Raw genomic sequence first — 27164 nt, forward strand, 5'->3', positions numbered from 1 at the left:
TGTTCAAAGTCTTTGGACTTACAAAGACCGGTAACAAACAGGCGTATCTACACTGCGTGAATCTTTGTATATCACAGCATTAACTTCTATCTGTTTTCAATATCTGCGCAGCAGATAGAATCTAATAGACTAGATAAATCCTACAATTAGGTCCCTAACACGACAAAACTCTCTGCTCAAGCACTATCTTCGACACGCGATGACAATATAAAGTAATAAATGCCGTAATGTACATATTGGTTGGGTCCATTCCACTATATCGACGCCACTACGTGTAGAATGACGCAACTCGATTAACATAACGCTGTACCTTGTTATCTCTGCTTACTGATAGAGCAGCATGAAAAGAATTAGACTAATCCACTAGCTCTATCGCAGTTCGGGTCACAAGTTTATTGGACAATAGAACGGAGATACCTAGTTAACCCCGTTGATTGGGGAATGAGCTGTTTGATCTCAAGCTGAACGTCATTGTGTACCAATCATATTCATGCTCTTCGAATCGCGCAATGAATACCCCCATGCCTCGTGCTTTTATTAAATTATTTGGTGATTCCTAGCTTGACTCTTTTGATTGACCTAGACCGATAGATCGCATTCATGCAAATCTAGATAGAATCAGGAATTAATTGAACAAAACAGCATGACACAAAAGGACGTAGGTCTTGGACTTTTCATAACTGTGGAGTATATATATAGCAAATGCTTCTGTATTTTGATGATCGTGGCTTAACATACAGCTCTTCCGATGATATCAAATATTACCTGCCACATACCAGTGGAAGCCTACACACACACGCTAGACGGTTGCTTGTATCCGATGAGCGTGATTCCCTAGTATTCCTGAGATGGTGTGTAGGAGATATGTCGAGCGAATTGCGCCAGATGAGGTGATGAAGGACATATCGGCCTGTGATCAGGTTTTTGTGAACAAGCAGCTTGGGCCCTTTAGAGATTTCGAGTTTGCTTTTAAAGGAGCTGTACTGCTGTTCGTAGTACAAGTAAACAGAAACCGCACTTATAGCAACATCTGTCCTAACAAATTGTGACCGCAAGAACCCTTCAGATTCTCTTTCAATATAACATATACAAACTCTTAGTTACTCATCATGTCGCCACCTGCTGCTGACGTTGATTCCCCCAGCACTGCTCCAGCAGTCCAGCCTGTACCTAAACCCGTCAAAGGTGCCGGGACCAGCAGCACCTCACGCCTGGATGGTCCCCTGTCCTACAGCGGTAGCCTTGACGCTGAAGAGCAATTTGATGTCACTGCTGTGATCGGCCGAGAGTTCCCTAAGCTGCAGCTTAGCGAGATTTTGAAGGATGACAACAAACTCAGAGACTTGGCTGTGCTTGGTATGAATATCTGATCTGGCCGTTAGTGGCTTATACAAAACGGTGCTTACTATTCTAGTTTCCCAACGCGGCGTCCTGTTCTTCCGGAACCAAGACCTCAACATCGACGATCAGAAATATCTTGGACAGAAGCTTGGAGAGCTGACAGGCAAACCAGAGACATCCAAGGTTTGTCACTTCAGACGCTTGTTCTAATTATTCAACTGACCATTCAGCTCCATCGACATGCGCTCTCAAACAGTAAGCGTGGTATTGCTGTTGATGAGAATGGAAGACTTGATGATGAAGTATCCGTCATCTCCTCTGAGCAGAACCGCAAGTTCTACAATGAAAAATGGAGCACCCTTTCTAAGAACCTGGCTGGAGAGGGATGGCATGCTGAGTAAGTATATAAAGGGAAAGTCAAACATGAGCATCTTAATAATGAGTCACAGCATCACCTTTGAGAATATCCCTTCTGACTATGCTATTCTTAAAATCATCCAACCCCCGCAGGACGTCGGTGGTGACACACTTTGGGCGTCTGGGTACGAACTTTACGATCGCCTCTCGCCACCGTTTAAGAAGCTGGCCGAGAACTTGACTGCAACTCACCACCAACCCAACTTCGTGCGAGTCAAGGATACTTTCGGCGAAGATCTCATTGACGACTACCGTGGTGCTCCAGAGAACACTGGGTTGGATTTTAAGGCTGAGCAGTAAGCATCCCATGTCAGCTCTGACGCATTGGCGATTGAAAAAACTAATCGATCAGCCCTGTTGTGCGTACAAACCCTGTAACTGGTTGGAAGAGTCTCTTCGCCGTGGGCCACCAGCTTTCAGCTGGACACATTAACGGTGTAACTGATACCGAAAGCGAGATTCTCAAGACTTACTGTGAGAGCAATAACGTCCTATAATGAGTTCGCAATACTGACTACCCCAAGTTCGCCAACTTATCACCGAGAATCATGACCTTCAAGTACGGTTTCGCTGGGGAAAGAACGATCTCGCCATCTGGGATAAGTGAGTTACATAGCCGGCCTAGTTCCCTGTCGTTTGTCCAAGAACTAACTATAGACTTTCTACAGCCGCTCTGTGTTCCACACCGCTACCAAGTACGTATACTGTAACTATGTAGCTTCTGAGCTTAACATACTGATTAATGACTCTAGTGACTACGTTGGAAAGCGTCAAGGAAACAGGGTCGTCTCGTTGGGGGAGAAGCCGTTCTATAACCCTGCTTCCCAGTCACGCAGAGAGGCTCTTGGACTTATACAGTAAGATGCCAGAAGCAATCTATAAGATATTCTTATTTATATATATATCTTCCCTTATAGTAAAGAATAAATAATAAAGACTTCACTTATTTCCTATTACTAGTCGTGAAAGACCTATGCGGTTGTCTTTGAGCGTGACCTTGACCCATCCGGGATTTCGTTGGACTCGGCGTTGGCCGGTTTATCATTGCTCTCGGTTGAATCCTCGACATCAAATGGAGGAGGCATAGCGATGGTTTCTTCCATTGTACTTCAGGCTCAGTGGACTACAGGGTATCAAAATGGGACGATGCTTGGAAATGTGCATTAAAACACTCAGAGGCAGGACTGAGCGTCACCACTTCAACAGAATGTCAGAGCCTGATTCTCAAAACGGTCGTACATGGAGGGGTAGGTCTGGGGGCGGCCCAGTTAGGAAGAGGCTGATCAGACAGAAGTATGGATGTAAGACACGCCACATCACTATGCATCCTTATTGTAACATGAGAGCCTTTACGCCTACCTTTGATTGATCACAAGCTGAGCTATCATAGTGTACCTTGTCAAACTCGAAGATTCTACGAATTCCTAGACCATAGAGCCGCTATAGATCAACCAACCTACCACATACAAGTTGCTTTCTCACTTCTTTTTCTTATCGCAGCCGACGAGTGAGGAGTTACTGAGCGCTTACATGCATCAGACCCTGTGTGAAATGCGCCGAACGAATGGGCTTTTTACTAACTTCCCACGTACGCTGGCGCGCTAATGCTGCAATACCCACCGGAGCTGAAACGGAATCATCCACACCTGATGGCCACCGTTAGGAGTCGATTGTCATTGAAAGAGCGTGACCGACATCTTCAGCGCAGAGGGCGTTCTCATCAGCGCCGAGATTATACGTGGTCTCCGCTTACAGGCACAGTCCCTTCCCCCTCCTGCGCGATTGAGAGTACCTCTGTCAGTCAGTGCGTCCGATTTCGAAAACGCACACTGCAGCTTAGCTTGCCCTCAGAGCCCTCTTCGCCACTACATCCAATATCAGGCTGTGCTGATGCAATGGGGCTGAGCTCTTGATGCTCCAACAGAAACCCATTACTTCCTCCCAGCGGCACTCGGCCTCGCTGGCCCTGATCAAGCTCATCGCTGACATCCAGAATAAGAACAGAGGGCTCATAAGACGGCAACCGTGCCTTGATTTCATCGAAGAACGCCTTCCTGTGTTTTATGAGGCCTTTGCCAACTCTTATACAAGGCTCAACACAGCTCGGGGGCGCTTCGAGCCAATGAGACACGATCAAGATGCTGGCGACGGCACTGAGCAGCGCAGAGAGCATGACCTCCTAGATATCCTCCCTGATAACACCACTAAGGATTCCGATCGACGACCATTCTGGGAAGAGACGCTTCCTGAAGCGATGGAAGAGCTCAAATCCACTCACGATAAGCCAAAGAGACTTGCTGGGACAGCACGCAGTATCCGAGACTTGAAAGGATGGGTTGACATCGTAAACGTCCTTGAAAAGGCCAGATCGAACTACTACGACTACTCAGGGTTTATCAGGTTCAGGAAACGGTCAGCGCACAAAATGGCAGACAACATTAACGAAGGCAAGATTCTAATCTCTCTTCAATCAAATACGGAATACTCTTCAGTAATTCATTGTGTGTTTGACATTGTTTTCGACATAAGCTCAGATCTTATCTATACGCAGACGTGGCTAACGGATGACAGGCAGCTAAAAGGACGGCCAAAATTCGAGAAGAGATCGAGTCAAGTCTTCGTCAGTTCCGGGAGAGGTTGGGGGATGTTGAGAGTATCGTTGCAGTCTATGAACAGAAAGAGGATGTCGTCGCTGCAGCCAAGAAAGTCCTTAGCTCAATGCTTCAGGCGATTGGGGATATTATCGATTACTACGGTGCGAAGAAAGGTGCTCTTCATTCGCATACACCACCTATCATTTACTAATTTATCTGTAGGGAAGAGAATGCTTCTGTCCGTGTGGCAAGCTGATAGCCACAAGGCTGATCTGACGGGCTGCCTAGAGGACCTCAATTCAAGGAGTTCAAGACTGATGGAGAAGGCCAATATCGGAAGTTTCCGTGATCTTCGATCAGTTAATATCAAAGCATCAGAGGGTAATGAATCGCTAATTTAGCAGTGAGTCTAGATGGCTAACTATGTGGTTAGGTATCGGCAAGTTGAAACAGCTCTAACTAGGTCAAATGGAGATCATGAGGGAACAGAGACGACTCGCAGACGCCCAGTCCTAGATGAACAAATCCGGTCACAAAACGGCAGCTGAAAAACAAAGACTCGCCTCAGCCAACGAGCGGAATGCTACCACAAATGAACGAAATGCCGCAGCGAACATAGCCAACACTACGACTGCGTCTAATGCCATGAATGCATTCATGAGGCTGTCACAAGAGTACCTCACCAACCTGACTGCTTTGAAGGGTTTGTCCTCATCTCGGCACCACTTTGAGAAGATTCACTGACGTATATATGTAGAACAAAAAAGGTAAAATGCACGACTTGCGGTCAAGTACACTCATATTCATACCCAACTCGAGGTAGAACGATCTCGCAGTCGAGACCGAAGACCTTGGGTCGGTCCAGCACGTATATCGCAATCTCAGCTTCTTCGTATTCTTAATATGGGCTTGGGCTTTGACCTCTCTGCCGTTGATAAGGTCGACATGACTGAGATCTCAGACTCAGCTGCCCTAGTAAACCGTCGCATATAATGAATTGGGTTAGATCAAGATGTACAGGGTGGTAACCCTAGATTAGCTCCGGTAGCCAATGAGACTCCATTCACGTGTAAAGGATGTGCTATCTATGCATGAGCCAGGTCGCTTGAGCTTGATTAAATATTTCAATGACAGTTGTTTTGCGTAGCAGGTCAAAGAGGCTCTGACCGTCTTAAGCCATCAAGTTGAACCAGAATTGTATTGTTTAACCGAACAGATAAATTGTGAGCTCCCAGTTCAAGTGTTTACAACAGTCCTAACTAGCTCAGTTACCTAGGCTAACTATAGGGCTGCCACTAGTCGGGTTAAAGGTATCCCAAGATATGCATGCGTTCACGCCCGCAGCTTCTCCGGGGTTGACAAACCCCTCGACAGCAGGGCTGCTGCTCGGGGGTAGAGGGGGAGCTGCAAACTCCATTTCAGTGGTCTTAGAGTCAATGTGGGGTCCAACCTGGACTCCATGAGGCCACTGGAAGACGTTGTTCTTATCCCAGTAAGCCTTGATTCTCTGCAGCTTGTCTTTGTTTTCACCATAATATGCTTTCTCATACGTGTCTTTGTCGAGTGTAGGATCTGGAAAGTTAACATAGACACCAAGCCCATCCATAGAATACCCTCTCAGCGCCTTGTTGAGATCTGTAAGGGTCTTCCTCATCTTCGTCTCTAGCCACTTATCCTTCCACTCGATCATGATGTATGTGTGATATTCACATCCACGCCAACGATATGCGGAGTCACCGGGCTTACTTGCATTGGCTTTGCCGCCGGAATGAATCCAGGAGACTCTGATTGAGCCTTCTTCCCCTTTGAAGTCATTCTTGAAAGCTATCAACCCTTTTTGAAGAGTATCAATTATCTTGGCAATATTCTCTTTGACAGTGGCCTTTGTGAAAGAGAAAGAGGTGTAGATCCTGAACATCGCGTTCGAAGGCAATGCTTTCTGAGTTTCCTCTGACCACTGAGCTACAAGAGTCTCGTGGAGGAACAGAGTTGAACTCTCTGGCAAAGTTCGGTCCTTGAGCTGTTCTGCCAGTGACTTATTTTTGTCTTCAACCTTGTCTTTTTTGTCAAGCTTGCCGCAATCTCCGAGCTTCTCATCGACCTCTTTATCGAATTCTGTCTCCAGTCCATTATAGTAGACCAGAAATCGAACAGACGGATCTTCACGGGTATCCTTGAGGTCCATCAACCAACTGGTGTCAATCGTCATCTCGTTGGACCACTCAGCAGTATAGAACTTTATCATCGCTTCGGTGAAAGCCTTTTGGGACTCAGCGCAATGAGCAGGTGCCCAGGTATAAACCCCAGAAACCACAAAAGGGTGGCGCAGCTCCTGAACCTTCATCTTGAGCTGCGTAACTACCCCAAAGTTATTGCCACCAGCACCACAAAGGGCCCAGAAGAGGTCCCTCTTTTCCTCCTTTTTGTCATTAGGGCTGACTCGGATGACTCCATGTTCTGCAGTGACAATACGAACCTCGAGAAGCGTGTCACTTCCCAGGCCGAAGCTTCGAGTAAAGGGCGCGAGACCTCCACCCAAAGTGAAACCACTGACCCCTACACTAGGACAACGACCTCCGTTGATAACCAGTTGATTGTGATGGTCGTTGATCAGTTCGTGATAGGCATGAGCCCAAAGTGCGCCTGCATCCATAGTGATTGTCATGTTATCCTTGTCGAAGTCGACGCGTTTCATATTGACGAGATCAATCGAGATGCCATTGTTGATAGCAGAGAATCCGCCGTACGAGTGGCCACCATTCTTGATTCGGATAGGTAAGCCTTCCTTCTTGGCTCGGTCAACGGTGATGCGAATATGGGACTCATGCTCGGGTTGGATGACACAGCCTGGTCTTTCAAAACGGTAGAGGAGGTTCGCATTTGCCACAGATTTCTCGTACTCGAGCTCTCCAGGAGTGTAGACTGGGATTTTCTTTCCCCTGAAGAATCCCACTTGTTGCATACAAAGGTCGAGGAGACGTTTTTGTCGCTCTATTTCCTCTTTGGTGAGCTGAGGTAACCCAGGTCTTTGGGTGGCCATTGTGGCTAGCTGTAGTATAAAAGGCTGGAGTAAAAAGTATGATTGAAAGTCTCTTAGACGGGGTATAATACTAGTGAACTGCTTTTCCTGTCTCCTTGGATTCAAGACGACTCAGAGATGAGCTTTTATAGTTGATTGGGAAGACTGAGTAGCTCTCTGCAGGCATGCCCAACGCTAACCGCTTCATGAGCTACACCAAGACTGTCACATTTATCACATTTCGTCGCACATATCACAATCAATGTCTCAGCATTCGTTCAGACGAACGACACTATGCAGATGCTCTTGCGAGAGTTTGCCTCTATAGCATCTTGGCTCCCAGCGCTAGTGAATACGGGCAGATCAATAGTCTGGTCTAGACTCGCCATCGTTCCAAGAGACCAATAGGAGTAATATGATAAGTTCCGGAAGAGCCCACTCAGCCAGCCTGATGTAGACTGTTTCAACTACCCCTCACTTTTCAGCTAGCCACAATCAATTGTCGCCAGCACACAGAATTTAGCTTCCAGAAAGGGCCGGTCCGTGGTGAACTAGAACAACATCGATACGGGAAGTTGACATATACATGGAACTCAGCGCAGTCCGGGGTGGGGCATACGAGGCAAGGCGCGGTAGTAGCGTCAGTTTTTGGGCAGGGCGCCGACTCGTAAACCATGAGGAAGTTGGTGAATCTGATCTGTTGCTGAGGCCATTAGCTTGTCAGCGCTTGCAAACGCAACGCGACCACAAGAGCATTGGGGGGGAATCGATAGTGTTACCTGTTGGCTTTTTATAAGAAAGGACAAAACACAAGACATTTAAAGCAAATCCTTTCAAGAGAATTCCGCTGTCCTTAAAAGTAGAATACCTTTTATTAGGATAGCTGCAGGCATGAAGACTCTCATAGATAATAAGGGTCACAAGGTTTCCAGGGAGGGCGGATGACAGAGAGATATCTTTGCGGCTGGGGCCGTGGGGTTATTACTTACAATCTATTGCATTATTTCTAAGCGATGTAGATGTCGTGAAGGGCATAATATCACCGAGTTGCGTCAACAGTGAACACAGTTGGAGGTGGAGGGGAATGCGGGGGTAAAAGGTGCGGATGCACAACTACGGATTTCCACTCTAGCCGAGGCAAATTTTAATTTCCTCATGGGGAAAAAAGGGATTAGTAGATCAGTTCTAAGGTTAGTCGCGGGGCATATAGTCCAAAATAAATCTGTCCTCCCAGAATCAGTACACCCAACGGCCCGTGGCTGCGACGCGTGATAGTTTACCCATCTGCTCAAATAAGACCTTAAGACAAGCTAATTTGTTCTGTCCTGTCCTACCAACCGGAGCTTCCCACTCGTTTGACGCACTCGCTCACGAAGATCATCCTTGTCAAGAATGGTAGCTCAATCAGACGCGATCCGTCCGCCCGGACTGTCGAAACTGGAAGGTTTATTTCAACTGCAGAAGATCGAAAAAGTAAGTTGTTAAACTCAATTCTCCTCCTGGACTCATTGAAAGTAAAATAGACTGCTAAAAATGTGTTTCTACTAGGATGTTTTCGAAACGACCAGTGGTCTTTGGCATCCTCCTGGAGGAAGAGGGCTTTATGGAGGGTACGTATTCTTTTACAATTCCCGACGCTCAAATCGTTCAAGAGTTGATAGTGGCTATCAGACTTATCATGTCGCAAAGTTTGATAGCAGCACAACAGACCGTAGATGAAGGCTTTGTCTCTCATTCCCTGCAGAGTCAATTCTTTCTCCTTGGAAGTGATAAATCCCCAGTCACCTATTCAGTCGCGAGAGTTCGAGAAGGGCGCTCCTATGCTACAAGAACGGTCCACGCAATCCAGGAAGGAAAATGCATCCATCTTGCTGTGGTATCATTCGCTCGAACGCCTTCCAAACAGCCTCAGCAGATTCACCATGCCTCAGGAATGACACCGATCGGAAAACCACCGGCAGAAGAACGACATATATTTCAAGAACAGGGAATCGACGCAGTTGCTCCGGATGTGTCAGCCGTCAGCTTAGGAAATGATAGCATTCCACCGCAGGATAAAGTAATGCGGTGTTGGACCCGTGCACGAGAGGAGATCCTCAATGCTGACGACATTACGGTACATCAAGCCGTCCTGACTTTCCTATCTGATTGGCTTGCAATAACAATAGCCCCGTATGCCCACGGTTACTTCCAATTTCCGGAATCGATCGCGGAAAGCGTGAAATCATCGGTGTTAGCAGGGACAGCAGTTGGGATGTTGTCCACCCTCAACCATTCTATCCACTTTCATTCATCATCAAGCATACGAGCAGACGAATGGATGTTAGTCGAGGTCAACTGTCCCTGGGTAGGTGATGAAAGATGTTTGGCTAGTGCAAAGGTATTTGCAAAAGATGGCACCTTATTGGCAAGCTATGCTCAAGAAGTAAGTGAATTTGGTATACTCTGTAAGATAATAATTAACATAATTTAGGGAGTATTCAGATTAAGGCAAGATAAAAGCTCCTTATAGTTTATGAACTAAGTTTATATCAGTTAATATACATATCAAACCTAAGAACGCAGTTAAAGAAAGCTGTGGAGGAAATCTTGAAGAGACGCTTTGTCAGAACTACACTTCTCCCAGTCGCGGACGCCGTCTTTACCTAGTCTCCTCCCAGTCCAAAGGCCCAAAGTCCATTCTGTAGGCTACATCTGGTACGGTCAAACCACTTGGATCGCATATGACTGTGAATGCCCGGCGCCAAACATGCCTGCACGGCAACAGAGGAGCGTCTCGACTCCTGGAATGGGATGTCGTGAGAATGTCAGTCCATCACAAGGCATTTCTGGCCTATATCGTCGGTAGGCCCATGAGCCAATACTACAACAGTCGACTCGCAGCCCAGAAAGTATCAACGGCATGTTCACGACCCTCGACACAAAGGGTCCGCTAGAGACTTACACAAGACCTGCTACTGACACGTCGAACGGCCTATCTCTATTATATATTGGAATTCTCACGTTTGTATTGCTTTTAATCAGTACAGAGTGCGAGCTCAAGCGTACCTACGATAGGGACCGGGAAATGAACCCTTTCTCACTAGACCAAGGGGGTGCGAGGTCCTATCCGATCTATCTTGGCCTTATTCTTTTCAACATTTGGACGAAATCGGACCCGACAAATGACTTGACGTGCAGACATACAGCGAGCTCAGTGTGCAGGGTATACCCGGTCACAGTTTGAAGGCTATCAACAGGTCTAAGAAAATCGTGGATTGCTTGGACGTGAATCTTTTCGTTCGCGACCCGTAAAAGGTCTAAAAGCTCCTGACGGAGAAACGAGAGTGGCTCCTACGTAGTGTATTGGATCCAGTCTCGCCACTCCAACGAGTACGGACAGGATTGACGAAAAATGGTATGGAAACTGGCAATTTTGGGACAAGAGGGAAACCACGGCACAAACATCTCCACCCCTCTTCTAATGTTTCTTCCGAGGACCAACTTCTATGTTGCGTGCATCGCCAGAGGCAGGAGAGACATGGTCAACCGCCAGATATATGAAGGGGTTCTGGATCATCAGATAGGTGAGCTAAGCCAGCCTTGTGCTGTGCGCACATATCGTGTTGGCAGAGTATCTATCAGCCCATAAACCATGCTCCAACTTCTTTGGCTACATCACGGAACCGCCTGTCATCAAGGTGGCCATTGAAAATGCCATAAGAGACAGTAGAAATGGAATCTGGGAATCTTGATGGAGCTGATCTTTACTCTAGGGCATACGAAACAGAGGGGATGCGCCAGATTCTGGCGGCATTCACGGCAAAGTGGTTCAGCGGAGATGGTACGCGGGCAGTGAAACCGCAGTTGTGGAACTCGCTGAAGGACTGGGAGGGCACAATATGGCATGTTTTGGCGCAAATGAAGACACCTGGCTGAGGTACGAGGGAGATTATAGTTTTGTGTGCTGATTTAAGCTCTCAGCCACGAGGCTCAGCTGCAAATACCACCGACATCCAATAAAGTTGCTGTGGGCACAACCTTATTAGTAATATAATAAGTACTTAAGTTCAACCTCAGCCTCTTACACCTTTTCATTTCCATCTTCCCGCAATCTATCCGATCTCCGTTTCAGCAAACTCAGCACCCACAGCAATGTCACACCACCTGCCGTCATGGAGCTTCCACCCTCAGATGATCTCTTCACGGCAGAACCTCAGCTTGCTCCCACTATGATATTCTTGGATCTGGACAACACACTGTTCGATCACCGGCAGTCTCTTAAATACGCCCTAGCCGCCGTACAAAGCATAATCCCGTCTCTCCGTGAAATCACGTCGGACGACCTTGCTGAGAAGTACAACGAAGCCCTAAATCATGTTTACGGCAGATATCTCCGAAATGAGATAGCAGACGAAGACCAAAACGCAGAGAAAGTCAAGCTCTTCTTCAAGAGTCTAGACCTTGAAGAACCAGACTCCGAATGTATCGCGCGTTTTCGAAGTGTATACAAAAGGATATACAGAACGAGCCGAGAAGCTACGCCGGGGAGCATCCAGACTCTAAGAAGGCTTCGGGACAATGGCTATCGAACTGCCATTATCACCAATGGCCCGACTGGAAGCCAGATAGAAAAGGCCAAAGCCATTGGTGTATTTGATCTCGTTGAGTGTCTTATCACATCAGAAGAAGCTGGCCATCCTAAGCCTGACGTCAGGATCTTCCAGTATGCCATGCAAAAGCTACGAGTAAATACGAAGAACGTGTACATGGTTGGCGATTCTGTCAAGGCAGATGTTAAGGGTGCTCTCGGTGCAAATATCACGCCCATCTTGTACTCCCCTTCTTCCAACAAATCGTTGGAAATGTTTTTTGGAAGAGAGGTTTCTGTTATCCGTCATTTCGACCAGCTACCTATGATTCTGGAGCCCCCATTGGATTCCAGCTGGGAATGAGCTTCCTGACAGTCATCACAGACTTCCGTGGGTCTCAGTGGCCTTCATAGCTTGGCCTTGAAAGGAGTTATGGAGGATCTTAGCCCTGTATGAGAGGAATATAGCACCATACAGGGTGCTCAGAAAGTGTTACATTTTGAGAGATTGCTGTGCATTAGGGAACCATTATTGCACAAAGACTCGAGACCGGGTAGCATTTTAGTTACAAATGTAACTGAAGGTTGGCCATTTAGTCGACTGCAGTACATCCACGGTGCATGAATATAAAGCCTGGATCTATCATCTCGCCATGCATGCCGGCATCGGCGCAAGCGTATGTCATGTACTTGAAACTATAGCGAAAGACCATGAATATGACCTGTAATGCGTTGTTCACTGGTACATACGACCATAGGTAGTGGAGAACACGGGATCCCGTCCGCTCTCCCTTAGTTAAGCCACTAACCGGTGGATTAGTAGTTGGGTCGGTGATGACCAGCGAATCCCCGCTGTTGTATGTTTTTGCTGATCTCAGCTGTGTACCCATTTTTATAGAACCTACCTTTAAACAGCCACTACCTTGCTTTGCTTTCTAATACTTTATTCCACCATTCTGAAGACCTTCAGCATATAGGGACTTGGCTAACTTTGGCATCAAGATCTCTACCTATTTCAATACGAGCAACAGTAGCGCAAATTTAATCCCAAAGCTACCAGGCAAGGTTTCATGACCTCGTTTAGACATCTTGTGAAGCGGAAAGGTGGGTATGTCGGTGCTGTTATTATATATGCTATGTCCCTATGGGCCCTCTGTCTCAGATAATTATAGATTGGCCCTGCTTCCTAGATTGTATACCGAAAGAATGTTGCATCATCACCTTTCTCCCGCTCAGCATGCTTTTCGTCTTCGGTATACAAGCTAGGATCCTTATGCGTAGCATCCCGGCGAGCATTTTCACGACGTAGGTAGATAGCCATCCAGATAGACAAGATCAATGCCATCCCCTGACAGCCTAAGAGAGTACCAAAGCCTGGGAAATATCTTGGGGCATCCTTGGTCAGGAACAGGTAGGACGCAATGATGCCGCCCAAGTTGCCACAGCTCACATTCATCGCGATGCCGACGCCTCGCTTGAGTGATCCACCGATGTTGTTGCTGTTCCAGGCAATGCCTTGGGGAACAGATGGGAATATGCCCGAGGCGAGGAGGAAGCAGCCAAAGTAGCGAACTCCAGAATGGCGAACGGCCATGAGGAGAATGAGGCCAAGTCCACTGGTAGGTTGTCAGTATGTAGCTACAAGCATCAATGTCTAAGGTTACTTACGCCATGGTGATGAATACAATCATGAATATTCCTCTCTGTTGGATCTTGTCCGCCCACCAGCCAGCCACAACGCACACAAAGCACGCGACCAAATAAGGAGGAGTACTCATAAGCTGGGCAGTTGTACTGGAATACCCGAGGTCGCGAATGATGGTGGGTAAAAAGAGAGAATAGGAGTACACTCCGGTAAATGTGCCAGTTGCGATAAGCATGTGTACCCAGATCTTCCAGTCTTTGAACGCATCCCAGACGTACTTCATTTCGAACTCCTCGGCTAGCCCCGATCGATCAAGCATCAGGCGTTCTTGAATATGTTTCCTCTCTGCGTCTGTTATAAATTTGGCTCGGTCGGGATAATCTGCCATTAGCTTGAATGAGGCCAGTGCTGTAGGTCGCAACTGTTAACATCAATCTCAAGCGGGTATATCAAATGGAACACGTACCAACTGCTACCGTGAGAAGACCTTCGATGATAAAGATCCATTGCCAGCCAGCCAGGCCTGCAAGACCTCGCATCTCCATGATACCACGGGCGAGAAAGCCGCCGAATACACCAGCAGCCGTCGCAGCAGAGAAGAAAATCGCCATTCGAAAGCCGCACTCATGACGACGGTACCACATGGTGATACTGGAAATGTTAGCCCACGATTGGAAAGCCCGATCGACAAGAGACATACTAGTAGGCAATTCCCGGGAACAAACCACCCTCTGCTAGACCAAGGAAGCTTCGCGCAGCCAACAGACCAGCGTAGTTATGCACTATACCCATCAGGGTGCAGCAAATACCCCATACGACCATCATAGAGGGGATCCATATCCAGGGCCTGAACCGCTTCATACCCATGTTGGATGGGATCTCTGCTATGATGTAGAACGGAAAGAATATGGCGAGTGCATGGTTGTACATTATACCTGACATGTTGAGGTCTAACTCGAGGGTATCCAGACGAGCATTGCCGATGTTGGTGCGGTCGAGGAACGAGAGGAGGTAGAGGAGAGATACGAATGGAATGATAGACCAGTCGATTTTGCGGATCAGTCTTTTGGTGTCGGCTTCAGTGAAGCCTGCGCCTTCGACTGAGGAACCTTTAACATTGTCGGTGTTTTCAGCAATATTGACACTGCCTTTGTCACTCATAGCAGCGGTTCAGTCAGAGACAAATTGGAACAATGGATGTATGGAGTCAAGAAGTGGTTTGGAGGCTGATCTGTACTCTTATAGTGAGTCCTCTTGGGTCGTATTTATACCCCATACAAGGCATGCTTGATCGCAGACATCAAAGCGTTCTCCTCCAGGACTGGAGATCTGATTCCCACAGTCTAGATCATCTTGATGAGGCTAGACAGCTCTTGGCGATCTGGGGTAATTGCAAAGAGGGGATGTTCTGATTCGCCATAGCTTCAAAGCTTGTATTTAGACTTAAATTAGACTTGTCTTCATCCTGTTTTCCCCGCACGAAGCTAGGTCCAGGTATAGCAGGTGGAATGTTAATGACTCGCATGCGGGATATTGAGCTTGCCGATCGAGTGAAACACGGCTTGAGAACACGGTTACACGGCCCGAGTACGGTCCGAGGAACGAGGTCATAGCCGGACAGGTCATCTCTGAGCTAAGACAAACTTCTGGCAACTGGTATCAAAGTGTTGACGTCACTCAAGACTAAAGAATCACGGTATGAATCTAAGTATGATGAACATGTGTCTCAGGTTGTGGTCTATCTCAAGATTTAGAAGTATCTTCGAATTTAATACAAATACACAAGATATGGAGTTCAGTCGATATACAGGTAAAGGTGTAGTTCTTGAAGATGTTATGAGCTTTTACTCTTACTTGATCTCTTAGCTGATTCTGCATGCTAATAGGTTAATTTTTACCCTGGCTCAGTAAGGGAAGAAAACTCAGGACCTTAGTCCTAAGTAATGAAAAGATTTAGCTATATTTAGCCTAAGCTTAGAGGACTCTTTGCCAAGTTTATTGTGATATCTTATATTAAAGTCTGGTATTTTCTTACTTCCTGAGAAGTAAAGAAATTTCATTATCCCGCCTATTAAGAGTTTCTTTAGAATTTATTGGCAGTATAACGATGCAATCCGCGGATTGCTCAATATAGTAGTGCAGCAGGACCTTGACGCTGTATTACTAAGATGATCATCTTATAACGCATATTGATCTCCCTCGCTTAAATGATGACATTTTTGATAGCCCCGATCTCAACATCAGAAACCGGTTATTTCCTTATAGCTCAAAGGCTCTAGTGCCTGTAAGGTCACCATACAAACAAACTGAGGCGTCATCTAAGTCAACTTTGGCCGCTTCCGTATCCGAGGTGTAGCAGTAGTCATGGTAGGGAATGAGGAAGACCGTTTCGTTACACAATTCTCATCAGATGTCCCTGCAGCGGCTTTGGACTTGCTTGTCAGTTTCCTCTCCATTATGCTCCTCACTCTATCCCAGGTTTCCTTCTATCTCGCTACTCGTGGAAGTGTTTCTTGAACGCCAGATAGGGGCGAAACATTACCCGCAGCCAGTCGCTTCATCTTCTCCAGGTCTGGGCTCCTGAGCTGAGAAACCTCTATGTCTGCTTGGAGAAACATCATCGTTATTTCTGCTATCTCATCAGCTGCGATGAGTGGTCTCGTAAAAGGTGTATCAGTCATTCGTATCCATTCAATCAGGGAGTACTTTTCGCTGAAGTGCCAGTCAATTGTATAGTGAAAACTTCATTCAGGCTGTGTGCTCTCTCTAGGAGGTACGCGCCAAATATGAAGACGGCATTGCTGACATGTATTTTTGAAGGGCGGCATATTTCACGCGGATGTCCTGAAGCAAAGGCCGACAGGTCGCGTGGTATAGAGCCGGATGGACGGTTTCGGCGATATGTTTCCTGCATATTTTATAGCTGCCTGTTTAGAAACTACTCCGTGTAGCACCCTTAGACGCGGAGATTAGCAAACCATGTATGTAGTCTGTGTTCTCGAAGATAAACTTCGTGACTCGATGCAAGCCTAGCACAATGGCATAAGCCAAGCCCAAAGAGGGTTTGCCAAGGCATTTCTCACATGAGCGGCAATCTCTGCGACACGATTCCCTTCGAAACCAGAAAGGGCCCGATCTTGGACTTCTAGGAATCAGCTGGAGGTTCACCAGGTTTGCTACCATAATCTCCAATGAGCAGCCAGTCAGATCGCCGTAGTAGGCGTGAGCCAGAGCCATGCCGATGCTCATCTCCAGGGTCCGGGGTTTTGCGCAGAAGACTGTACTATGCATGAATATGACACCTGAATCTCTCTCATCATGCTTAGCAAATTATGCAGGAAGTAGATACTTGCACCTACAGAGGTATCCATAGAACATTCTCAGCAGACCTTGTTGCTGACATTAGCAGAATTCGAAGCCGATGTATCAAAGGCTCTGCTTGGCAACGCAAACGTCAACTCACGAGTTGTCGATGTCGGCTTTGGGGGTGACCACGCCGATCATCAACAGGTTCAACATCTTCTACTTTAGCTAAATCAGACCCCTTGGATCAATCATTACATCTACCGCAAGTACATATCATCGTCTAGTAATTCGTCCTACTCTGATCCCCATATCCCTCCATCAAAAACTCCATATCATGCCATCCCGTCATCTCCATCTCACTCCCCGGCACATACTGCGCCAAAGATCCCTCAGCCATCCCATACCCCGGAAACGGCAAAAAGTCCAACAATCCCTCCATCGATCCCAATGTAACCCCTTGACCCTGCACTTGTTCAGCTGACCAACCAGTTGGGTACGGCAGATTGTTCATGTTGATCCCTTGCGGGGGTAGGTTCGCTATACCCGGAGGATCAGTCGGATTGTTGGCGCACTCTGAGAATGTATCAACCACTTGAGCTAGTCGCTTCATTGAGCCGCACTTATCCGTGTGGTTGATGACGTTTCGTAAGGTTGCGACGAGGTGGCGGACTTTGCTCTGGAGCATTACTTCATCTGGTCCGATACTCTCTGCGCCTTCGCCAGGGCGTAATCGTAATAACCTTAGGATGAGGATCATGGCAGAGCAGTAAGCGTAAAAGATATCAAGGCCAGAAAGACCGTTGATGACATCAAAGTGGTCAAGGAGTATCATCAGGTAACTCAGTTGACACGCATGCTTGACGCATAAGGCTGCATGTGCAGGAACCGGATTTTTTGGTGCGTCTTCTTTCCGTGCTGCTGCAACGTCGCGAAGCAGAAGTGGCCGTGTAGCCACGATGGCGATGTAATGAAAGTGAATATGCAGAAGCAACACGGCGCGAAGTTGAGCTCGTGTTTTCCATGCCAACGATACCTTTAGTTCCTCCATATCAACAGCCCCTTCATGATCGATAGACTCCAGAGCCGGTCCCTCCATTTTGATCCACGCAACATCGAGACCAGGTGCTTTTCCAATGTCTCTCTTCCAACCATTTAACGCAGTCAGGATCTCATCAAGCGTCGGCCCTGAACTTTGACTTATACCAACATGCAAGAGTCTTGTCCGCGCAAGAATGGCTTGAAGTTTGACAGACCACGATACGAGTCTGGCATCAGTCCCTATACCTCCTTCAACAAAGCCTTCTCGTGGTGGAACGACTTCGACGTCGAGTTCTTGAAGGCCACTGGGTCGACCGAGACTTGAAGCGAGGAACTGCTCGAAAGAGTAGAGTGTGCAAAAGACCCATTTCCGAACTTCTCGTTCCAAAGGTCTGAATGAGGCACTCATGTCTGAGCCATGGAGACCAAGCGCGAAAGAGATCCGAGTGGCTGTTCCGGCAATGTTCCACGCAGCATTTCTTTCATTATTGTTGTGCAAAAACAATGAAAGAAGGAGTAAAACTCGAACATTCGTAAGTGAACACTTCGAGATGAACTGAGGAAGTAGACCTCTAGCAACTGCGATAGATCGCCTTCGAAGAGCAGAATGATCAACGTTGGGTATCGACCTATCAGCGATAGAGCCAAATACCACAATCATATGAAGACAGCCTATCCATCCCCAGTCCGGTAATCTAAGTGGTCTTGATGGAAGCCGAGTATTGCTGCGAGCTTCGACGATGTAGCTTTCGTACTCTTCCTCAAAGGTCGCTCTATGAAAGAGAGGAAAGTCATCGTGAACGTTCTTGAAGTATGACTGTATAAGGAGATCAAGGACTTCGTTTGAAGGAAATTGGCTGAGGATTTCATCCATATCTGCTGTTGGGAGACGTGTAAAGTCTCGTGCGATAGCTGAGGTGATTGCTCCAGGGGATGGTCCATCTTGAGGTGTTGCTGCAGTCCGCGGCGGTTGGTCATCTTCGTCTTGGCCATCGGCTTCTAAAAGCCGACTTGTGTTATCCTGCGTAAATTTAGTGACTCCTTCACTGCCAGGAGACGGGTAAGGACTGTTATTAGAGTCAACAAGATTCCGAAGTTGGTTCCAGAAGTTGAGAGTCCCTGAAGGTCCGATATAGTGCTCATGCCCAGAGTTATCCTTCACAAGCGACGATTGCGGCTCCTCACTATGCGACTTTGAACTCCTCGGCGAAGTATCACCCTTCGAATCCGCCGTGATGACATCCGGCCCCGTACTCGGAGTCCGTTCTTTACTTGAAGGATTCTGCACCAGATCCTCAACTCTCATGTGTGTTCTGTTGGGATCAGAGATGTCAGGCATCTTATACCCCATCTTCTGACCCAATTGTGCAAGATCACTAACATGATCGAGAGTCTCGTTCGGAAAAGCGCCTCTAACAATAGCTTCGAGACATCGATACCTAATTTGTCAACGACGTTACACAAGATATGCAGAAGTGAGACAGACCTATCGCTCAAATCATCCACACTCCCGTAGAAGCGCGTCTTTCGCGGCGCCGTATATGAGCAAGTGACGTTATGTTCAAGGCAATTCACACAGCCTGCGCCCGAAGGATCAGGTACACATTTACACCTCCTCTACACCAAGTCAACACCACTCAACCCCCAATCCTCCACCACTTTACTCACCTTTCGACAACGATCACAGCTCTGAGCATTGCGTTTACGGGATTCGTCAGGGATGCGCCGCAGACGACGCTTCGCATGCGCAGATTCAGACATGGTTTAATAGGAACGGGGAAGGGAAATGGACTCATCGAATCGATGCTTCCCGGATCTGGGGTTCCTTTTTCCGCGGGACGGATGCATGCTTCCGGGGGGATACGTAGATGGCGTGGGAATAAGACGCTAATGGAATGTTGAGCTGAAGGTTTGGGGATGGAGAAACTAAAGACCGCTGGTTACCCTACGCCTTGAGGTTGGACCAACATGACGACCTCTCTATCAGTACAACGTTGGCATTTGGCATGTTTCATCGTTTTATCAATCCGTCGTTTACCTACCATGAAAGTCGTCTTATCACGAGGAATAACCTCAGGATGGCTAGTTCTCTGACACTCCCGGATTCCAGAACGTTGGCTTACGCTTTGGACTCCTCACCAAAAGAAGGACCCCTCATCATCCTGTCAAACTCCCTTACTGCACCTCTTTCAGTATGGGATCACGTCGTCAAGGTCCTCAACAGCAATGGTTATCGCACTCTACGCTATGATCAACCCGGTCACGGCGGATCATCCGTACCAAAAGACCTAAGCCCTACGTTTGACTCTATGGCTGAAGACGTCCATCATCTTCTCAAGAAGCTGGATATCAACAAGGTCTACTCATGGATCGGAGTGTCAATGGGTGCATCAGCAGGTGTATACTTCACCACCAAATATCCCAACGTCGTAAGCAAGCTCGCCATCTGCGACACCATCTCCTCATCGCCCATCAACGCCGGCACAGAAGATGCCTTTGGTCCTCGAGTCGCAGCAGCACGAGAAGCAGGTAATCTCGACGCAACGATCCAAAGCACTCTAGAGCGATGGTTTGGCAAAGAGTGGCTCGAGAACAACCCCCAGGAAACACAGCGTATGCGAACTGTCATGTCTGGAACTACGATCGATGGTTTCGAAGCATGTTGCAACGCGCTGAGAAGCGAGACTTTTGATCTTCGACCGAGGTTTGCTAAGATTGGTTCGAGTGTTGATGATGCGGTTTGTATCGTTGGCGAGAAGGATGCGAATCTACCGGAGACTATGAAGGAGATGAGAGATAAGATCCAAGAGGGGTTTGAGGCAGCGGGTAAGACCAACAAGATTGGCTTGGTGATTATCAAGAATGCCGGCCATGTATCGTTTGTAGATGGTTTCGAGCAGTTCACCGCTGAAGTGCTGAAGTGGTTGAAAGCTTGATTACGCGTATCATTCCCTACACCAGGCATCGTATAATCAGACGAGTCTCACTCTTGAATACAAGGATCATGTCGTATCAGTTCAACTCCCGCTCAGTAAGCCGAGGCTATCACCAAGACGCTCCCCAACCCCGCACCACGAAATGTCGGTATTTCCTTCGCCAATGACACTTTTCCCAAGGTAAGTTTTGCATGCAAAGCAACAATCTGATGTAAGATAGGTAATTCGGGGAACTTAACTAGATCATCACCTCGAGAAAAACATATCACAGGATCCTAGTCGATACCATCGGCGAACGTTAAAGGTGGAGTAGTGCCGAGACTAACCATTCACCCCCGACTCGCCGATCGGATATTCAGCCACCAAATTCTGTTGTGCATGATGCACTTGAAGTGTTGGCCGATGGTGCAGATGCGAAGCCATGGGCTTGCATGAAATTTCGATAGTTTGACAAAATCAAGAAAACTTCGCCGAGCTTTATTGAAAGCCACTTTTGACGGTGTGACAGACTGGCAGGTAATTAGATTGTCGTGTATCCTAGTCGAAATCACTGTGATGCAACATCGGTAAGAAGAGCAATTTATGTATGTATGATTCAGTTGGTCATTACTCATTATGATAGAAAAGACTGCACTCCAAGTATCCAATTATACTCCGTACTCTCCAACTTTTTAAGATTCACCCCTTGGGACTGTCGTGATAGGTGGTTCAAGAACAACCGTTCTTCCATGCTTGATCAGCTCTGTAGCCTGCATAAAGAACGAATCAATCCTCAGAATAACAGGCCGCAAGAATACCCTGGCCGCTATATCATCCGTAGCACCGAGTTTCTGCAGCGACTGATGAAACTTCTCCAACAACCGATAAGCAACCTCGATATCTCGCGGATCACTCGCCAGCAAGAAGAGATAGATGAGAAAGTTTCCGCACAGGATAAGCTGCGTTCGGGCAACTGTATTGCATTAGTTACATGTTTCAGAGTGACATTCTTTGATCGGCAAACTTACATCTTCCCCAGAAGCTCGTTAGTTCCTCCTCGGTGATGTACGCCATGAATGTCGTGAAGAGCTCGAACTCTGCTAGCGCGGTGGAGAGCCACCGCTGAAGATTAGAGCCCGGGGTGACCTTTGCGGCTCTTGTGGCTGGGAACATGAGACCCCGGAAGAGTAGCACCTGCGTAGCGAAGAAGGATATGTGAAGAGGTCCTAGTTCATGTTTAGACGTCGGCGAATTCTAAAGATGCTTGTTACATTACATACCGTTGTGGGCGTATGGTCTCATGGCGAGACAGCTCGGGATGAGACTGGGCCATTCCTTGAGGGTGTCTCGGATGGGAATCAGTTGCGTACGCGTCTGCTGAGTTGACCGTACACCGCTGCATCATGTAAGTCGCTGTCACATTTACTATGCCGATGGTTGGGTCAACTTACAAGCTGCATTCAAGGATGGCGCGCATCTCGCGAGACACAGTGATCATTTCAAGGAAGCGTGCACCGTCGGACACGCGGAACGTGGCATCCTCAATATCGATCATATACCGAAGGTCGTCAGGGACATCCTCGCCAGACCGCAGATCATCCATGTCCGGGGGTGGAGTCGTGAAGGACTCGTAGCTTATATGCGGGGGGTTACCGTGGCTTACAGCTGCCCAGCAATCCGTGTAAAACACCGCCCACCAGAGCTTCTTGCGTAACCTCTTCTCCCACGGTGCAATGTTCCACTTGTCAGGGTCTTGGTGCAGACCGAGCATCTGCGCTATCGCTGTGGCTTGACAGGCCATCACCCAGATATACGGTGTCTCAACACTATCAATGTCTGGGGGTACCATGTGCATCAGCAGCAGGGCTGACATTAGTCTCGAGAGGTTAGGAGCTTCGAGTTCACGCCTCAACGCTTCTTGGGCGTGATTGGTCAGTTCATGCTGCTCGAACGGACAAGGGATTCTCGCGAGGGTTGCATCTTGCTTCCAGAACACACACGCCAAGGCGTAAACGGCGCCCCGTAGCGACGTGGGTATGTCTAGCTTGGCGGTCGCGTATTGCCGAAGGAAGCGAGTCTTGTGGATGACGGGCAATCCTACGTGGACGTGCCGGAAATAGAGGCGGACGAGGGCCGGGCCGTGGGGCCAGACGATGCGCTCTATCGCATCGGACGCCATCTGCCTAGCCTCATTCCTGTGTTCGGGGAACTCATCCAGCAGCAGCAGGAAGTGCATCGGGTAATCATCCACATCAGGCCCGCCATGGTAGACCTGCACAAAGTTGGCGTCAATGCCCTCGCGCTCGCTGAGGAGCACGGATCTGAAGGCGTCGAGGAAGTAAGGGTCCTGCTCCGAGCCTAACGCCATGGCGTGCGCCGTACGGCCTGGGACATCTTCAAGAGCGTAGGCGACTTCTTGATTGGGCTCGAGGCGCGGTGGATCTAGGCTGATGCTTCGATCCAGGGAACCTTCTCCAGGAACTGGCAAGGGATGGCGCACGAGGCCGTTGTGGACAACGGCTGCGGACTCGGATCTGTGCCGAGTAGCTTCAGATGGCGCCGAGGGTGAGATGGCCGATGTGCCAGATGCAGAGACAGAAGCAGATGCAGATGCAGACGCCGGGCTTAGTGCATCGTGGCTTCTGGAGGACTCTGGTCCAGGTCCAGGGCCAGGGCCGGATATAGGCCGGTGGGCTAGAGGGTCAGTGTCGGAGAGGGACTGGCACACCAAGCCTCTACTTTTACAGAAGAGGCCTGTATTATAGATCGATGCAACGGTCAGTATAAGCAATTGACGAATGACTAGCGGGAAGTGTCAAGTGGAGTGACAGTGAGTGACAGTAACAGTAACAGTGAACCACTGGACTGGTAGTGAGTGGGTGGGAATCTGGGGGGGGGCGCCTCACAAGGGGGTTCAGAGGTGATGACACACGCAGTTTTGCGACGTCGGCAGGCGTCGCAGGGTCTGTTTTTGCGGCTCCGTGGCTGGCGGGCTTTACCAAAGTTACTGCGAATGCTGAACTTGCGGGGCGTAGCAGTAGACGAGGAAGAGGTTGCCCGCTCCCGATCATCGCTAGCCTCAGCCTGCGAGTGATCCATTGGATTGGATTGGATCTGATCTGACTGATCTGATACTTTACTTTTCCGGAGGAGGCGGGCCAGGTACCCGTTAACGGCAATACGCTCCACGGGGCGCGCGTGTTTCGATTCGAGGGAGAGTGTGTGAATGAACAAACGAGCCAGGCTGCGGGAACGAAGGAGGGAGGAAAAGAGGCGAAGGAGATGTCGGCGAAAATCGCGTGATGGGGGGGAGGAGGGAGGGGCCGGGAAAGATAAGTTGGCCGACATGGAAGGCTTTGACACTAAAATCACCGGAGTTGGCCGAGTTGAGCTCTTTTTTAGGGGGCGTTTCTACTTGCGTACTAGTGTCCTCGGAAAATGAGATTAGTGTGAAATTACAGAGGGCACGGGAGCTAAAGAGAAAGAGTGTCAAGCGTGTTCAAGTGCCGTAGTCTTCAGAGCATTATTCGCGTTTTAGCCTGTCATGTCGCGATTTCAAGATGCGATAATTAAAACAAGTGGATGATCTCAGGGTCTACCGAGGTAACGTTGCGAAAATCACAAGATAAAGTGATGAATTTTTAACCAGGAATCCCCGCTATGTCTGATATGGAAAAATGATAATTAAAAATGGTCTCAGTATAGATACGGATAGAGTAGCAGATAACAGGCTTGCAATCTTGAAAAGAAACATGGCCAACGTGAATCTCGTGATCAAACAGACGTGGTCAGGGAGTTGGGGCTCTTGTTTTGCTGATAGGAGTGCTCTTCGGTTGTTCCAGACTCACTCTCGGAGTAAGTCATGTCCCAGCGCTCATCATAAACAGCTTGGACCTCCTTGGCAGTAATACCATCCTTGATGAAGGCGTCGAACTTCTTATCAGGGACGACCATGTGAAGTGCGTAGTAAACAGCAGCGCTGACGATGAACCCAAAGAGGTAGTTGAGCTGGTAGAGGTTCTTTGCGCCATCTGAGACCTTAGCATTGGGGTTGACAGCAGCGATGAAGCCAGGCATTGTAGGCGCGACACCGACAATCCACTAAACAAACGAGTCAGTTGAGTTTCCGTGCAATAAAACGATGTGGAACTTACCGCGACAAAAGCACGCCAATTGACACCAAAGTTGTACCAGTAAATGCTATCCCTGTTACCCACAAAAAGATCGTCAACATTGACCTTGGCCTTCGCCACCAGGTTATAGTGAGCCACCATGAGGCCAGTCATGGGCGCCAGGAAGACACTGTAGCCCGAGAGAACAGTAAGGAATGTGGTAGCTGTGTTGACGAGACGCCACGGGTTGACGATGGGGCTGAGAAGCGCCATGAGATAGGCACCGCGTCGAATGTTGATGTACTTGGGAAACACGGATGCGAGATCGATACCACCGGCGAGGGCGTTGCCGGGAAGATTGCTGCCGAGCTGGGAGATGGACAGGGCGAGACCGGCGAAGAAGATAGCGGCGCGGGTGCCTGCGGTTGGATCCTTGGCTAGAAGAGCGGCGAGAAGAGTGGGAGGATTCCAGATAGCCTCGCCCATGCGCTTCTGCGTCGCGGCAGTGACGAGGATGCCGATGACAGACGCTCCAATACTGTAAAGCGGAAACGCAACCGTCTGTCCCCAGATAGCATCACCCGGCTTCTTCGACAGACGCGCATAATCGTTCTGGTTAAGAATACCCGCCGCAATACCACCAATCGTCGACATGATTCCCGAGATGGTAAGCCACGTAACACTCTGCGGACCACCAGTGACGGGAAGAGGCGTGCTATCAGAAAGGGTATCTCCAAAGCCATCCGATCCCATGGTCGCCAGCGCCCAGATCAGAAGGACCAGGAAGAAGACGAGGGTGACGGAGCTGGCAAAGTAGAAGAACTTTTGTATTCGGTGCGGCTTGATCCAGAGGAACGGGAGCGTGACGATGCAGAAGATGAAGTAGGAGACGAACTGCGCGGACGTCATGCCGGTCGACGCGGGGATCGTGTTGGGGATGTGTTTCTCGAGGTTGGGATCCCATGATAGAAGCATGAGATACGTGCACTGTCCGCCGACCCAAGACTGGAAGCCATACCAGACTTTGTCCATTAGTACAGCCCAGACATCAATGGAGAGAGGGGTGACGTACCGAGGGAGAGAAAGATGCGGTTCCAGATGACGAACTGCGATCCCCAGATTCCCCATACCGCTCGACTAAAGACAGGGAAGCCCACTGCAATGCGTGAGCCAATTGACCCTCGAAGGAATGGGGAGTGGATAACGTACCATGGTAATAAGCTCCAGCAAGCGAAGCAAGAATCAATGCCGCAGTCGCGAGGATGTTTCCGAGGATGATGGCGATGATGGCCTGCCACCACGTCAAGCCAAGGGGAATCAGCGCGCTGCCCGTCAGATACGTCGCAATGTTGCAGTTGATCAACAGCCCTGTAAGATGTGCCCGTTGGTTAGATGCGCTTATGCAGTGTGATTGAATCCCATCTCGCCAAAAAACAATAATCACCAATAACAGATGGAAAGTAGCTTTGACGTACAGAAGTTGTGGAACGTTAGAAACGTCCATGTTCGTCGCTCGGTCCCAACAGGTCTGACATCTTCATTCTGCGCAGTAGAAAATTAGGGGGCTGTGTGACGCGTTAGGGAGGTTTTTTTTGCGTACGATGAAGCGCGAGCCACGCGGTAGTTCAATGCGCTTGACGAGATTCGCAATGGCCATTGTTGAGACAGACGCAAGATGCGAATAGCTTCAAGATTAATATTTCCCGAAGCCTCCGGATCGATAGTGTGTGCAGTAGCTTGAGGGGGCTGCTGCTGCTGCTGCTGTCACTGCGGGAGAGAATTTTAGGGGAGGGAGGACAGAAACTATAAGGGTCCGGGTCCGGGTCCGGGGGGGGGGCAGCAGTTCGTTGGCGTGATCTGGTATCCGTACAAAAGTTTAATCATCAGCCTTATCTTGTGATTGAATGAGCCACAGACAGACAGACAGACAAACTGGAATTCGGAGCAGAGAAAGAGAGATACGTGCCCCGGATTGAGGCGTCGGCCAAGAGACAATCTGCACGACATTGATTGTCCAATGATAAGCAGATCGGCAGTTCAGGGCAGATACGATTGGATGCTGGAAGGAGAAGACGTTCCGCTGCAGTTCGGGCAAGTTTTCTGTTCTATGTCTCCTCTTTTCTCTTCTGGCGTCGGCCAACTTGCTCCATCCGATTTCCTCGCCGCCCGCCCCCCTCTCGCATGATCCAGTCTCAGCGAGGAAAACA

General features: G+C 48.6%; 9 protein-coding genes across 9 annotated transcripts; 4 read left to right on the forward strand and 5 right to left on the reverse strand.

Moving 5' to 3' along the window:
- Window positions 1-1109: 1109 nt before the first annotated feature.
- J7337_000127 (uncharacterized protein) lies at window positions 1110-2619 on the forward strand (the record flags this gene model as incomplete). The annotated part of the gene is made up of 7 exons (XM_044817891.1): window positions 1110-1356; window positions 1415-1524; window positions 1572-1738; window positions 1791-2054; window positions 2111-2232; window positions 2283-2361; window positions 2427-2619. The coding sequence occupies 7 exons, from the start codon at window positions 1110-1112 to the stop codon at window positions 2617-2619; spliced, it is 1182 nt and encodes a 393-aa protein (XP_044685593.1).
- Window positions 2620-3670: 1051 nt separating this feature from the next.
- J7337_000128 (uncharacterized protein) lies at window positions 3671-4868 on the forward strand (the record flags this gene model as incomplete). Its single annotated transcript, XM_044817892.1, has 4 exons — window positions 3671-4249; window positions 4330-4525; window positions 4575-4733; window positions 4816-4868. The coding sequence occupies 4 exons, from the start codon at window positions 3671-3673 to the stop codon at window positions 4866-4868; spliced, it is 987 nt and encodes a 328-aa protein (XP_044685594.1).
- Window positions 4869-5616: 748 nt separating this feature from the next.
- On the reverse strand, window positions 5617-7392 carry J7337_000129 (uncharacterized protein; the record flags this gene model as incomplete). Its single annotated transcript, XM_044817893.1, has 1 exon — window positions 5617-7392. The coding sequence occupies one exon, from the start codon at window positions 7390-7392 to the stop codon at window positions 5617-5619; it is 1776 nt and encodes a 591-aa protein (XP_044685595.1).
- A 4133-nt stretch (window positions 7393-11525) lies between these two features.
- J7337_000130 (uncharacterized protein) lies at window positions 11526-12305 on the forward strand (the record flags this gene model as incomplete). The annotated part of the gene is made up of 1 exon (XM_044817894.1): window positions 11526-12305. One exon carries the CDS (start codon window positions 11526-11528, stop codon window positions 12303-12305), a length of 780 nt encoding a protein of 259 aa, XP_044685596.1.
- Window positions 12306-13127: 822 nt separating this feature from the next.
- On the reverse strand, window positions 13128-14747 carry J7337_000131 (uncharacterized protein; the record flags this gene model as incomplete). Its single annotated transcript, XM_044817895.1, has 5 exons — window positions 13128-13557; window positions 13610-13994; window positions 14053-14237; window positions 14287-14470; window positions 14522-14747. The coding sequence occupies 5 exons, from the start codon at window positions 14745-14747 to the stop codon at window positions 13128-13130; spliced, it is 1410 nt and encodes a 469-aa protein (XP_044685597.1).
- Window positions 14748-17172: 2425 nt separating this feature from the next.
- J7337_000132 (uncharacterized protein) lies at window positions 17173-19691 on the reverse strand (the record flags this gene model as incomplete). The annotated part of the gene is made up of 2 exons (XM_044817896.1): window positions 17173-19323; window positions 19599-19691. 2 exons carry the CDS (start codon window positions 19689-19691, stop codon window positions 17173-17175), a joined length of 2244 nt encoding a protein of 747 aa, XP_044685598.1.
- A 317-nt stretch (window positions 19692-20008) lies between these two features.
- J7337_000133 (uncharacterized protein) lies at window positions 20009-20866 on the forward strand (the record flags this gene model as incomplete). The annotated part of the gene is made up of 1 exon (XM_044817897.1): window positions 20009-20866. One exon carries the CDS (start codon window positions 20009-20011, stop codon window positions 20864-20866), a length of 858 nt encoding a protein of 285 aa, XP_044685599.1.
- Window positions 20867-21537: 671 nt separating this feature from the next.
- Window positions 21538-23944, reverse strand: J7337_000134 (uncharacterized protein; the record flags this gene model as incomplete). Its single annotated transcript, XM_044817898.1, has 5 exons — window positions 21538-21818; window positions 21874-22071; window positions 22126-22241; window positions 22297-23583; window positions 23778-23944. The coding sequence occupies 5 exons, from the start codon at window positions 23942-23944 to the stop codon at window positions 21538-21540; spliced, it is 2049 nt and encodes a 682-aa protein (XP_044685600.1).
- A 675-nt stretch (window positions 23945-24619) lies between these two features.
- On the reverse strand, window positions 24620-26614 carry J7337_000135 (uncharacterized protein; the record flags this gene model as incomplete). The annotated part of the gene is made up of 6 exons (XM_044817899.1): window positions 24620-24946; window positions 25000-25979; window positions 26030-26113; window positions 26167-26325; window positions 26433-26499; window positions 26558-26614. The coding sequence occupies 6 exons, from the start codon at window positions 26612-26614 to the stop codon at window positions 24620-24622; spliced, it is 1674 nt and encodes a 557-aa protein (XP_044685601.1).
- Between the last annotated feature and the right edge of the window lie 550 nt (window positions 26615-27164).

Source organism: Fusarium musae, chromosome 1 (genome assembly GCF_019915245.1).
Source record: "Fusarium musae strain F31 chromosome 1, whole genome shotgun sequence".
NCBI classification, from domain to species: domain Eukaryota; kingdom Fungi; phylum Ascomycota; class Sordariomycetes; order Hypocreales; family Nectriaceae; genus Fusarium; species Fusarium musae.